This window comes from Camponotus floridanus, unplaced genomic scaffold (genome assembly GCF_003227725.1).
Source record: "Camponotus floridanus strain SB8 unplaced genomic scaffold, Cflo_v7.5 scaffold2, whole genome shotgun sequence".
Taxonomy (NCBI): domain Eukaryota; kingdom Metazoa; phylum Arthropoda; class Insecta; order Hymenoptera; family Formicidae; genus Camponotus; species Camponotus floridanus.
This window is the reverse complement of record NW_020229325.1, coordinates 6,715,779-6,729,480: the sequence shown is the minus strand read 5'-3', so window position 1 is coordinate 6,729,480 and position 13,702 is coordinate 6,715,779. Positions and strand designations below refer to the sequence as shown.

Here is a 13,702-nt window from a genome sequence, read left to right as displayed (position 1 = left end):
ATTGAATTTTATTTAACGTTATTTTAAATAGATAACGAACAAATAATTTTCATTAAGTCGCCAGACATTTATTTGTCCGACTTATAAAGATCGATTTAATATCTAAAGCCTCTCTATTGAGATTGTATCAGAAATTAAATCGAAGTAATACTTTTAATTTTAAATGTCGCTCTTTGCAAACTTTATATAATTCTTGTAACTAAAATTAAATACGAGAGAGATAACGATAAACGAACGAATTAGCGGTTTACGAATTACTGGTTTAAAGTGAAATTTACTGATTCACTTTTACAGTGAATTTTATTTCAACTGACCATAATCAGTGAGATATAAGATAAAATAACAAAAAAAGCGTTTTTACGAAGATCAGTAAAATACTCACTGATTTTCAGTGAAATCTTATTTTACTGTTTAAATTATGATATTTTCACTGATTCACTTTTAGAGAGTATGTTTAAGTCTAATATAATTTATTACTATCTTGTTAATGTATCAGAATAAGCACGCATCTAGTACTAGTCATATCTAGCTTTATTTAAATCTCAAGCGTCCACTATCAATGTAGATACAAAAAAAAGAATAAAAAATATGCTTGTCAAATATTTATACAATAATTTATCGGCAAACAGAGAGCTTACGTACATACTAAGTAAATGATCGTAATTGTTGAGTCATAAATTTCCAATTCATTTATCCTAAAAGTATATATCCGATAAATCACCCTCCGATTAAATTTATCTCCCGCAACGAGTACGCGCTCCAATCGATACTTATTTCGTTCGATCAATGATTTTTTTTATCTAATCTTTTTTTATCTAATTTTTTTATCTAATCAAATTTATAGACAAATCACTCCTTATAGCTCAACATATCGTCGATTCCTGAAAACGAGTTTATTTTGTTAAGGATGTTTTGTTTGTACAATCCCAGCAAAAAGTAACTGAAAATCAATATTGATGAATATCCACTTTTAGTGTATTTTGAGTATGAGAAGTTATGTGGAATTACAATTTGATTTTAGCTACGGTGCAAAGATGTATTTTTTAATATTTATTGCGTTTTTATTGAAATATTCCAAATTTTGTTAATCGAAATGATTAACTTTTGGCAGAGAATTTCGCCTTGTGACAGATACATGGCTTTCATTAAATTATATTTAATATCTTTTTAACCAGTTAATACTTGTATAATATTATTTAACCAAATATTTCTATATCTAAACTTTTGCGAATTTTAAACAAATTCTGAATATTATTTTCATGTGTTTTTGTCATTTGAATCGACGTGGTTATACGTTTCCCATAAGAATACATGTTAGGTTTTCATGTTAATTCGGTGCAAATTAAAATCCTTACAACTTGTGAACGCTTTAGTGAATCGATTTAAAAATTGTACTAAAGATTCTGAACATATGTAAGGACATTCTGTACAATTTTCTCTCAATATTATGAAAATAGGTACAAAACATCCTTGAATACTAAATGACAGAAACGTGACTCGAGCTCGAGGGTGCATTATCGACCAATTTTGCCGTTCGCAGTCTTCTCTCGATGAGGAGAAAACGTTCGCTTTTCTACGTCGCGACTCCCGTCGCGCAATTCCGGATTACTGGCGGCCGTCAACGACGCCGGCGTCGACGAAGGGGCCTCGGCGAGGAGCCGAGAGATGGCCGGGGGTTGCGGCGTCGCGACGCCCGGCGCTCCGGCGACCGGCGCCGACGGCGGTAGTTGCGTCGGCGTCGTCGTCGTCGTCGCGCGACGTCGCCCTCGTCAGAGATACCGGCATACGGGGTTCCATTGGGGCTGGGCCGTAGGGTGGGGGGAGACGTCCGGTGGCCAGCAGCGACGCGGCGGGGGCGAGGGTGGCAGTCGTGCCGGGCACGCGGGCGGGGGTAGGAGGGGTGCAACAAACCCTCTCGCCTCGGCTCGAGTCTACGGAGCACGGAGTTGTGTTCGAATCATGGCGACACCCGACCCCGTAGACCCGGCCACCCTAGAGATTAAGACCCGTAGCATAGAACAGACACTACTCCCGCTAGTGAAGCAGGTAAGACGTGTTTCCGCGTGAAAACGCGGCGACCGGAGAGTTTTCGTTCGCACCGGCGGCGCGCCGTCTCTTTCTTGTCTGTCTCTTTCTGTCTGCATCCCCTTTACTCTCTCTCTCTCTCTCTCTCTCTTTTACGCTGTCTCTCTCTCTCTCTTTCTCCCTGCCATCTCTCTCTCTTTCATTCGCGTATCTCCGTCCCTGTCTCTCGCTCGTTTTCGATCCGCGTTCCTCTCGCGTACCCGACATACCCACGTCACGCATACTCGCGTCTCTCTCGCATTTTTCTTCTCCCTAATAAGGATCGAGGTATATTTTTCCAAACCCAAGAGTCACTCGTGATGCTCCCGTTTTCTCTCGCTATCTCGATCCCGCGTGCAACGTATACAACGCGACGGGAAAGTCGGGACGCGTAGTGTCGCGCGCGATCAACGTTACGAGACTTCGGAGCAAGACGATGAAATGGGTGCGCGTGCACCCACGGGAAGCAAAGCCGATCTCCTGGAGATTGGAAAAACGAGACGGAAGAGAAGAGCTCGCGCGCGTCGCGCATCACGCTCCGTCATGACGCCACTATACCAAATTAGAAACAGTCGCGGCAATTTTCACGCTTTCGCTCTCGATCGTAGAAATTTCGTCCTCGTCTCGTGCATACTCCGTTTACTCGCAAACGTCAAATCGGCCCCAAGCGACGCTCTCCCAAGCGCATCCGAACGATGCTATTTCGCGAACTTTGACAATTCCGATGCCAGGGCGTGCGTTTAATACGTCCAACTTGTCACGAAACACGCGCCGCATTCGCCGAGAGTAACGGATATTTCGGTGGTCCACCGTCTCTGTCGTTCTCTTAACCCTCTCGTCTCTCTCTCCCTCCTTCGCTCTGTTCTGTCTCTCTCTCTCTCTCTCTCTCTCTCTCTCTTTCTCTCTCTCACGCTCTCTGCACATTTCTCTTTTTCTTCCACGTTGCTCATTTCGACTCTTGTGGCGCACGCTCACCTCACGCTGCTTGTCGGCGCCGACACTGGTATTTTCGTGGAATTACGTCGAATTTACGCTGCACCCTCGTTGCATAATCACCGGCACGTGCGCGATGCACGCACGTGAGCCGCATACAAGGATTTGCGGACCGCGGGTCAAAGGCCTCCAAACGACCGTCCGCGATCAAAGAATAGATTCCGCTCTCCTTCCCGGTTTTCGCAGCACGATCGAGGAATTTTACAACGATGTGAAAAAGATGTGCGACACGCAAACTTGGAAATTAGAAATTTCTTGCTTCGTTTTTTTAAAAAGGTTCCATTGTTTGATTAAAAAACTCTATTAATTAATTCCCTTAGATTTTCATTCGATTAACATTACCCGGTACATTATACGAATACATTGATATTTATTCATAAAATTGCAAAATGTGAATCGATATTCGTCTCATGTATCATTTTCCAACATTCAAAATTTTTATTTTTACTTTACAGAAGACTATTGTACTAATTTATTGTCGTTAAATTGTCATTAAATTTTCTCGTATCTACATGGGGAGGTTTAAATTAACTGCTATTTCCTTCTGGAATATGTAGCTGAGATATATCTTTCGACAAAAACGTCTATGAATGCACAATGCACCACCGCATGCAGTAGACCGCACTCACGTACATAATACGTATATACATACATATATATGCACGCATATATGGATAATAGACTCGGAATTATGAACGTTCAATTAAATGGCGTACATTTCACATATATATATTGAGACTCGTTTTTCACACACATATACACGCATTACCTGATGAAACACATTACAGCAAATTATCATCAACCGCCGATACATGTCATCAAAATGTGAAAATTAATTGACATAACGAATGCATCAGATGAAAATTTTGTGATGTATATAATCAATGTGACACATATCGATGGATCATTGAGAGAGGAATGAGAAAATTAAGAAATAAAAAAATATAGATTATCAATAAAAAAAAAATAAATTTCACTTCTCGTTAAGAGAATTTATCGCGCTTCAAAGAGAGGAGACGCGAAATATCTCCAAAATTATTTTTCTTACTAACGAACCTACCCTTTCCTAACATTGACGAGACCTTTGAGGAGGCCGCATCTCATTTCGCGGCTAATTTCGTCGAATAAAACAAGAGATGAGATCTAAAGATTCACACTTTCGTCGCGTCGTCAAAGCCAACCGCGTCTAAAACAAGGGATTACGCGGGCCGATTTCTGCCGCCGTTTTCGCCGGACCCATCGCGTCTCGCGCAAACAATCCCGAAGAGAGTAAAGGAAAGAGTAAGAAGGATCGAGTTCCTCGGTCTCTCTGTGTCCAGAGAAATTGTTATGCCCGAGACACGCGAGAAAATAAACGAGACGCCAAGCCAGACCGAGCGAATCCTCTTTCTCTCTCCTCGCTTCTCATCCAAGGTTCCACTTAATTTAACAGTCGTTGATCCGACACCCCGCACCAATTTCCAGCCAACTAGCTTAGAGATGGTCACGATAGCGCTGCTAAAAAAAAAGACTGCGGAGTGCAAAACGGGGAGAATAAGGAACGATAAAGAGTCGATAGTTTCGCGAGCGCGCATCGATCGAATCTCACCTGGCGCGATAATTATCATCGATAAAACGGGAACGCGCGGCAGCGAGACTGGAGTAAAGAGAAGAACGAAAAGGAAATAGATGCGGGTTATTTCGAGAGTGTGGAAGAAGGGTGCCGATCGCCCGCTCGTGGTCGACCTTCGTGTCGTGTTTATCGATATTTCTGGCGGCGTGTGCGTGTTTATACGCGTGTATATACGTGTGTTGGTCAACCCCCTTGGGTTAGGGGGTGCGGTGCGAGTGGCTTGGCTGGTGCATGGCACAGAGGGCGATCGTTACGAGCTGCAGCCACTTGTTAGAGCTGCCGCCTAGCTGCCCCCGCTCGGACCTTCTTCCGTCCCTTCTTCTCCTCCTCTCTCCTCCGCGTGTCACCCTCTTCTACTTTTTCGCTCTTTACTATCGCTACTACTACTACTTCGCTTGGCAGCCCTCGCAGGGCTTTAAGCCGCTTTCTCTTGGCGATTTCCGTCACGATCTCAACTCGCGCCGGATTTTCTATTGACCGTCGCTACTGCCCGCCAACTTTGCGAGCAACCGTGCACCTGCACCTTGTGCATCTCGATCGCTGTCCTATCCCGTCGAAAGTCATCTTTGGACAAAGGGAAAAATCACCGATTGTACAAGCGCTCTTTTAGAAAATGCGGAATATCGGGAAAAAATGGAAGGATTTTTTTAGATTTTCATTATATTTTTCAAGTTACTTTATTATAAAAGAAAAAGGTATAGCTTATTAAAGTGTATATACTTTTTAAATATTTTTATATATATATATGTTTGCATTTTTCTCGTGACTTGCATCTCATATCGACTATCATGCTCTTTCTTTTAATAGACAATAATCCTATTCCATCGGGCTGTTTGAGTAATTTCATTCGATGTTACTTTTGAACGCTTCGATTGAGTTCGTACATCAAAGTAACCTCTTATTAAATCGCTTCTTGACGTTAATAGTTGTCGAACACCTTGAAATTTCATGGAACTTTCGCTAATTACAATTCCCTTTTGCGAGTCAATAGTTATAAGTGTGTAAGATAATTTCGTGTAAATTTCTTAATCATCAATCATCTAACAATGTCAATTAGATATAAAATATTAAAAATTATAGAAAATTTCACCATAATGTCAATCAAATATAATTAAAAGCGACTTCGCGAGACCTCACGACAAAAATATAGATATACATTTTTTAATTTTTATAATAATACACACACGTGCATAAATATATATCGGATGAAATTAAATGTACGAATTTGGCTGGCGCTACTATTGTTACAACAACATGTGTTTCACGCCAAAGGGGAAATTCTTCATTAGCTGCGACTACGAAGATAGTTAAATGACGCTTCAAACATCGCGCAGCAGCAGCGCGCTGAAAATATCTACTTACATCTCTCACGTGGCACGCCAGCCAAAATTATCCATTTCTATTTGCCTTATTCATATTCATTCGTCTTCGTAGTTGTATCTCTCTCGCAGCAGTTCCATTACTCTCTCCTTTCTCGCCGCTTGTACCTATTGCGGATTCCACGTTAAACGAACATGTATCGATTACTAATCGAAACGATGGCTATAAATAGCGAACAAAACATAGGAAGAATATAGCAAGAATGTCTCCGAAATGCCATTCTTGGACATTTCAATTAACCCCGATCTCCGATTTAATCTCAAACTGGCTCTTACTGGTCGAGCACTGAAAAGATGCTAAGAGTGATAGCGACTAATATTTGGCTCTTGCCTCCGTCCTAGAATCTTCATGCGGAGCTCTTTCAAAGCTTCTCCCTGAGCTTAACTTATCGCAGATAAAATGCAATTTTTTGTAACATTTTGTAACAAATCAGTTATTGCAAAAATACAAGTCGCTGAATTCAATATTACATTACGCTTTGTACTATTTTATCAAAAGGGATATTAAATATCTAATAATGTTGAAGCGTAATAATACGAGAAGATACGACTTCCATTGTTAATATCATAAAAAGTTTCCAAAATGGCAAAATGGGTAACATGAGGATCAACGTGAAAACATTTAATAACTGAAGCAAAATTCGTCGAGTGACAGTTGGGTTGATACTCGACAAATTTGTCTGCCTAACTCGAACATTTCGACGTATGTAATTCTCGCATATACATAAGGCATAGTTCAATTTTTCTCATCTTTCCCGTTTAATTAATTTTTTTTATTACGAGTAAAGCAAACTGCCATTCGCGATTGCCATTTGCATCCCCGAGCTATTCACCGAAGCGCAATAAATGCGTCGTACGATGGAATTTCTTATTTGAGGGCAGATCAAGCACACACCGGGAGCTATTCTATCAATATTGACTGTCAGCCTGTTCCACGACAGTTTGTTCGATCAACGATATCTTCGATCGCTTCGAATTAAAAGAAAGTCGCCGATCCTTATATAAAATGAGTCACATCGATCGACATGCATCATTTAAGTCCTTCCTAGGAAAGCTTTTTGTATCGACGAACGGATTAACAGGCGTATATTAATCGCGTTTCAATCATTGTCAGTTGTAAATCGTACGTTAATCCCGCTGAAAATTGTTTAATTCTAAAACACCTGTACAAAGAAATCTAATTTTCTAGTTATTAATATCATTTAATAGTAATCTAGTGATATTTCTACTCTAATGACTTTCAATGCATGCAAAATGCTATACAAAAGAATATAAATTGAGAAAATTATATATGAATAAAAATTTTTTAAATTGCCACTTGAAATTTTATATATGTAATTACTTTGACTATATATATTTCATTTGATCTTTTTATTATGTTGCTGCTTGTTAATGTCACTGCGCTAATCGAAAACTAACCGAAAACCTTGTATGTTCAATATCATTACTGAAATTCGAGAATAACTCTTGACCCAAATAGTTTGACGGATATATAGAAAGCTTTTTGTATCGCAAGGAAAAATCCTGCAAGGGAAATTCAACGTTTGAAATGCCTTTAACATGTACATATATATTATATATATATGTGTGTGTAACTTTGGAAATTCTTCACAATAGCTAGCGATAAAAGCGGCGCGAAAAACAGCCATTTTGTCGGGAAATTTCACCACCTGGCCACGATCTTCGTCGTTAGCTCCCAAGTACGAAGGGACTGCTCGATAGAGGCGTCATTGCATTCTCGACGCCTTCGCATTGTGCAGAGTTCGTTTTATTATAATAGAAGAAAAGACAGAGAGAGAAAGCGAGATGGAGAAACACGAACCGAAGTACGAGATCGTAAATGAGTCGAAGGAAATATATGCGACAACCATTAAAAGACTTGTCAGCGAAATGCCAAAAGGAAAATAATATAAAGGATAATAAATATAAACAGTAATAATATACATAATATAAACAGCACACATTTGCGATGTAAAATTTAAAAAGATGAATATATAATTATTAATATATTATTAATATAATGATTAATATTAACTCGAAATGATGTGCAATTATATTTATATTTTAATGTTACATATTTTGTGCTTACAATAATAAATTTATGTTATTAAAGCTTACATTTTATGAGCTTTAAAATCACAATTTTAACGTTGAATCGTCGTCTGATGAATTTCGTATCTTTCCATGAAGTCATTCTAATTTAAAATAATCGTAACACATTAAATAAAAATTTATCGGCAAATAGAAAGAAAATACTTTGTAAGAACTAGAGTAAGAAAATACTTTCTAAAGAATCGATAAAAAAAATCGCCAAAATCCAAATTCGCTACAGAACATGTACAAACTCTGTGTCTACAGACTTTTTATCTTCAAATATACAAACAAATCTTCACATAAACACAAACATAGAATGTTAAATCTTTTTCGCTGCAGCATATACATGAGAAAAGAATAATATAACATACGGTACACATATGTGATGTATTGATTAATAAACGTAATAATTCATTATTGACGTAAAAACGAGTGGCAGTCCTTTAATACGCCTGTGGTACACATTTTGCTTCGCGCAATACATGATTTGCTCTTTGACCTTTCGCATAATTAACTGTGAGAAATACTTTTTCTCTCTTTCTCTCTCTCTCTCTCTCTCTCTCTCTCTCTCTCTCTTCCTTTTCTTTTCTCCTTCATCCTCTTTCTTTTGATCTCTCTCATTATCATCCCATATATCCTTCTAGATGTTTTGTTATATAAAATATACTTTTGCCTCATGTGCTGCATTCATGTTATATTAAATCTGTTTTATTACGCTAGGAAGAAAATTCAACAAGAAACACTTAGATTAAAGTTGCACACCACGTGCTGAAAATTATGTAAGAAATTCAACGAGAGTAGCATGGAATAATAACTAAGGAAAAGAAATGTAAAAAAAATTATCATATTCTTCATAATAATCCTGCTTATCCTGCAGACAGATAAAAAAAATAAAGGAAAAGAGGAAGAAAAAGAAATTACTTAGTCTGAGAAAAATTGATTAATAAATTTTAAAAATTTGCTATTTTCTTTTATTCCGTGATACAACGACATGTTTTATTACGGCTTTCTAAAAGTTACTTAGACCATGAGACCACAAACTAAAAAGAAAACTTCTTCGGCGAAAATATTCTATACAAAGTTAATTTTCTTTGACATCGAAATGAACGTGGGATGAACGCAATATATAGATAACATTCTCGTCGAGAAATTGTATGCTCGTTCAAAAGGGCCGATTAAAAGTATCCAAGTTAAAATCCAGATAAAAGAGCAGAATTACCGTTGAGATAAACTTTCTTCAGACAATGTAAAACATTCACGTCGTAAATACGTAAGAGAAAAAAAAATATGCATCATATTTTTTCTAAAAATTAAACATATTTTAACTCTGCTTAAATTCTTTGATGAATTTTTAAGATGAAATTTTTTTTGATAAAAATTAAACATAAAACTCTAATATTTGATCTAATTTTCTATCTAATTTTTGTCTATTTGTATTTCCAAAAATATTGAACAGAAAATATCTTACGAAAAAAAGTTTAAAGAATTAAAATAAATTTAAATAAAGAAATTATATACAAATAGATAGATCGCGGTAAAGTAAACATATTCATTTCCGATACATAGCGGAATGTTGTCACGGAAAACAATTCCGCGGTCAAGGTATATAGGATTCTGATAGTGATAATCAAGCTAAAAACTATATATCTATGTCCTCGGGGGTATTGTTTGATAAGAACGAACTCGCGCAAAACGCTCCGGGCATTAAACATAATATTTACCGAAGAAGACCCGACCCAGTTGCGGTGGCAAAGTGAAATTGAAACAGCGAAGAATAGAAAGAGAGAGGCGAGTATTTTCAGAATGAAATGGCGAAGAAAAAGATCAAACGATACGCGACACATATGGTGAGAAAAGCAATCTATAACGATTTAACTGCACTTAATTATTTTCATTTCAAAACGGGATTCTCCGATTGCTTTGTATGATAGCGTACACAGAAGAAAAGAAGCGTCAAATCAAAACTTATATATTTAAACTAACGCGTTCATTGTTTCGTATATACGCAATAATTTATAATCTTTTTGGAAGAATTTAATAATTTTAAATTTCAATATTGTAGTCTTATTTCAATATTGTGATTGCCACCTCGAGAATATATAATTATTTAATTCTACTTTAAGAAAATTATAATCTTTAATTTAAAAATGTTATTTTCTATCCAACATTGTTTCTTTTCCATTCAAGAAAATTAAATCTTAAATCATAAGAATATATTTTTCTCGATTGAACTGTATAAAATGGCTTCATTCAAGTAAGCAATTATTCAAGCAATTATATTTTTCTTTAATTAACGCAATATAATCTCATCTCAAGATTTGTTAAAACTAAATATATTTTCAAAACAAGAATGTCCTTTTTTTCTGTGTACGCACTTTATTCCGAAAGATAGCACGAGACAGTCGTGATTTGACAGATCGATTACGATCATTAGCATCACGCGTCACTCGCAAGGTCATCGATGATACTTTCGTCAACGCCGCCATTCGAGCTATCGAGGGACGTCATCATTTACAGCCTCTATGTTTAAAAATGAACCGACAAAGGAAGAGACATCCGCGACTTTCAACCGTACAAAAGCGACTCGCACTTGACAGCAAGCGCAACAAAGTCACCCGCGAATGATGCGCCGACCGCAAATGTCAAACAAGAAAAATGTCGGACTCTCGGGCTCAAAGTGGGTCGAGTCGACAAAGAAAGACGAGACGGGGTGCGCCTCCCGCACACGGTTTTCCGATAGCTTTTATCCGCATAGTTGTGTTGTTGAACGGTTTCGTAGCCATTTGGTATTCAAGCCTCGACGCCCACCCGATATGATATGCCAAACGTTGTGCGCCAAGTCTAAATCGAATAATTTCCAAACGGTAGATTACATAATGCTATGCGCGAGTTATATCGTGGAAAAATCGGCGGCTCCGATCGCTCCCGATCTCGATAATAATCGACGATAAGACGATGAGGAGCTTCGTCTATCGGAGAAAAGAGATGTTGCTCATCCTTACCGGAAAGTGTGGAGACACACTTTTTGGTTCTTTTCGAGGGCACATCCTCTTTTCTCCCCCTCTGCTGATCTCCGAAATATCTCCGGACGTTCTCGCGAACGTTTCTTCTAATTTTGTTTTTAGCCCGTGGTAATAATGCGCGCACGGCCGGGCGAGATTGATGTTGCTCACTGAACGGGAATGTATGTTTTAGGCACGTCTTCGACAGAAGAAACGAAATTGAGTTTCTCATACATAGATATAATGGGCTCATCGATGGTAAGTCTTTAATAGGCAGTGTCGAAAGTAGACCTGCGGCTACCTAAATGTGATGTGTTATCCTTAGAATTATACACATAGATGACTAGCGATGTAAACGATTGATTGTTCCATGTGGATAGAGCAGAACACTTATTGTTAGAGAGAGCAACGAGTTTGCAAATGTCGACGTTTTGTATTGTTATCTGTTTATTTTTCTGTAGAAGCTTCACATGATCAGTTGAGCATGACTTTATGACAGTGTACGATAACGTTCATGCTAAAGAGACAAATAATTATTATTATAAACATCTAAACGTAACTATGACAGAAGTGTAATTATTTGCAATTTACATTTTTATTACAGGGTGTCAGGGAAATCTCTTCTCAAAAAAAGCCTTTGTAGCTTACCTCGAGAGCTTTTCAAAACAGTTATGACGCTTGAAATAATTTCTTAATTTTACATAAATCACAAAATATCTAAGAAAATATTAATTTTTCGATTATCTTACCTGAATACTTTTATATATAAAATAATGAGAAGAATAAATTGGTGTAAAGAAAACACATAATTGTTTCGAAAAAAAAATGTAATTGTTAATTGCAAATTACATATTTTTTTCTTCGAAAGAATTATGTGTTTTCTTTACGTCAAATGATTCCTCTTATTATTTTACACATAAAAGTATTAAAATAGGATAATCGAAAAATTTTAACAGATATTTTATGGTTTGTGTGAAATTAAGAGGTTATTTCAAACCTCATAATTCGAAAAGTACTCAATAAAAAAATATTTTATTATAGTGTTTTGAAAAGCTCGAGATAAGCTACAAGAGCTTTGGGAAGAGATTGCCTTGAGACACTTTGTATATATACATATATATATATATATATATATATATATATATAATACACACAAAATACAAAATACAAATACATATTTAAAAAATACAAAATACAAATACATATTTAAAAAATTATATTTAGAGCTTTTCGGTCTGACAGTAATCGAAAATCTGTTTACATACTTTACATCGTCATTATTACTTTTCAGACTCATAATTTACATTCATTTAATCTTAATAAATTTTTATAAACAAATATAAATTCCAAAACATCATCTAATTAAAATTATTCTTAATAATAATACAATCCAACTTTTTCTTATTCTTTTACGAATGTATTTCAACAAATTCTTCTTTCGAGAAAATGATATTGTAAATTTTATCAAATTTTTTATTGCAAATCGTTAAAAGAAATAGCATCTGACATTTCCCGGTTACTTTGAGCAACTGATCACATTCGAGAAACGTAAAATGGCGCCTTCGATCGTAACTCGTTGCGAATTATGTTTCCCTTCGGAGCATAAAACACGTACCGCACATCTGACATGCTTGTAGTGGGCAACAGAACTCCATAAATAGAGATACTCTGATACTCTGTATACTAACCGAACAACGTGCAGCTTGGAATGACATGTATAGATTTCAACATTTATGTGCAACAAACTTTCTATTTGCCATAAAAGTTCCCCTCAAATAAACCATTAATCAAAATATAAAGAAATAAATATATATTGTACAATCTAAGATTACTATTCATTAGGATTTTATAATAAACTTTACAATGTATAAAATGTTATATATATATATATATATATTACTTTAACATTTTATTTTTCTCTTTCAAAACTCTATCCTTTTTGAAAGGAAATTAAATATTTAAATATTACTCGTTCTTTTTAATGAAGCTAAAGTGGATTTACCTCGAATCTTTTCTTTTTAAAGTTTCTCATTAGCTGATTAATCTGTTACGAGAGAGATTTCAGACTTTAACCATGTAAAATATTTCACCATATAAAATATATGCTGAATCTGATATTTTTAATGCGAAAGACGAGAGATTCCGTAAAAATGGAACACATTTGACGAGCGGAGTAAAGTTTACCAGATCAATACAAAACGAAGTGAACTTTGCTTAATCTACATTCTTTAGATTGAATCTCAGGGAAATACAGATATCGGTTCCTTTTGAATAAAATCTCCACGTGTATCATACAGAAGAGTTTCTTGGAAATACCAACTTGTAGCCTGGAATCAATCCAGTTTGGTACATCGCCAAAGCGACATCTTAATTAAAAATTTAAAGAAATGATGGAAATAAATTCCTTTAATGTAATTATGTTATATTTATTGTTCCGTCGTGCAATATACAACAAATCGTTATATGATTAAAAATCATAGTTTTAAAAATACATGGAATTAATTTGAAAAGGTATGGGCAAAATTATCTTTCATTCGAGAAATAAAAAAAATATAAAT

General features: G+C 36.3%; 1 protein-coding gene across 3 annotated transcripts in view; it reads left to right on the top strand.

The window, feature by feature from the left end:
* Positions 1-1,804: 1,804 nt before the first annotated feature.
* Positions 1,805-13,702, top strand: part of LOC105257789 (alpha-catulin) — a 51,197-nt gene continuing 39,299 nt past the window's right edge. For all 3 annotated transcript variants that reach the window (XR_889692.2, XM_011268654.2, XM_011268653.2), the window contains exon 1: positions 1,805-2,046. Coding sequence is in view for 2 of the 3 variants with exons in the window: in XM_011268654.2 (XP_011266956.1) it covers positions 1,960-2,046 (87 nt within the window). In the remaining variant the exon portion in view is untranslated. The remainder of the gene's footprint in view (positions 2,047-13,702) is intronic.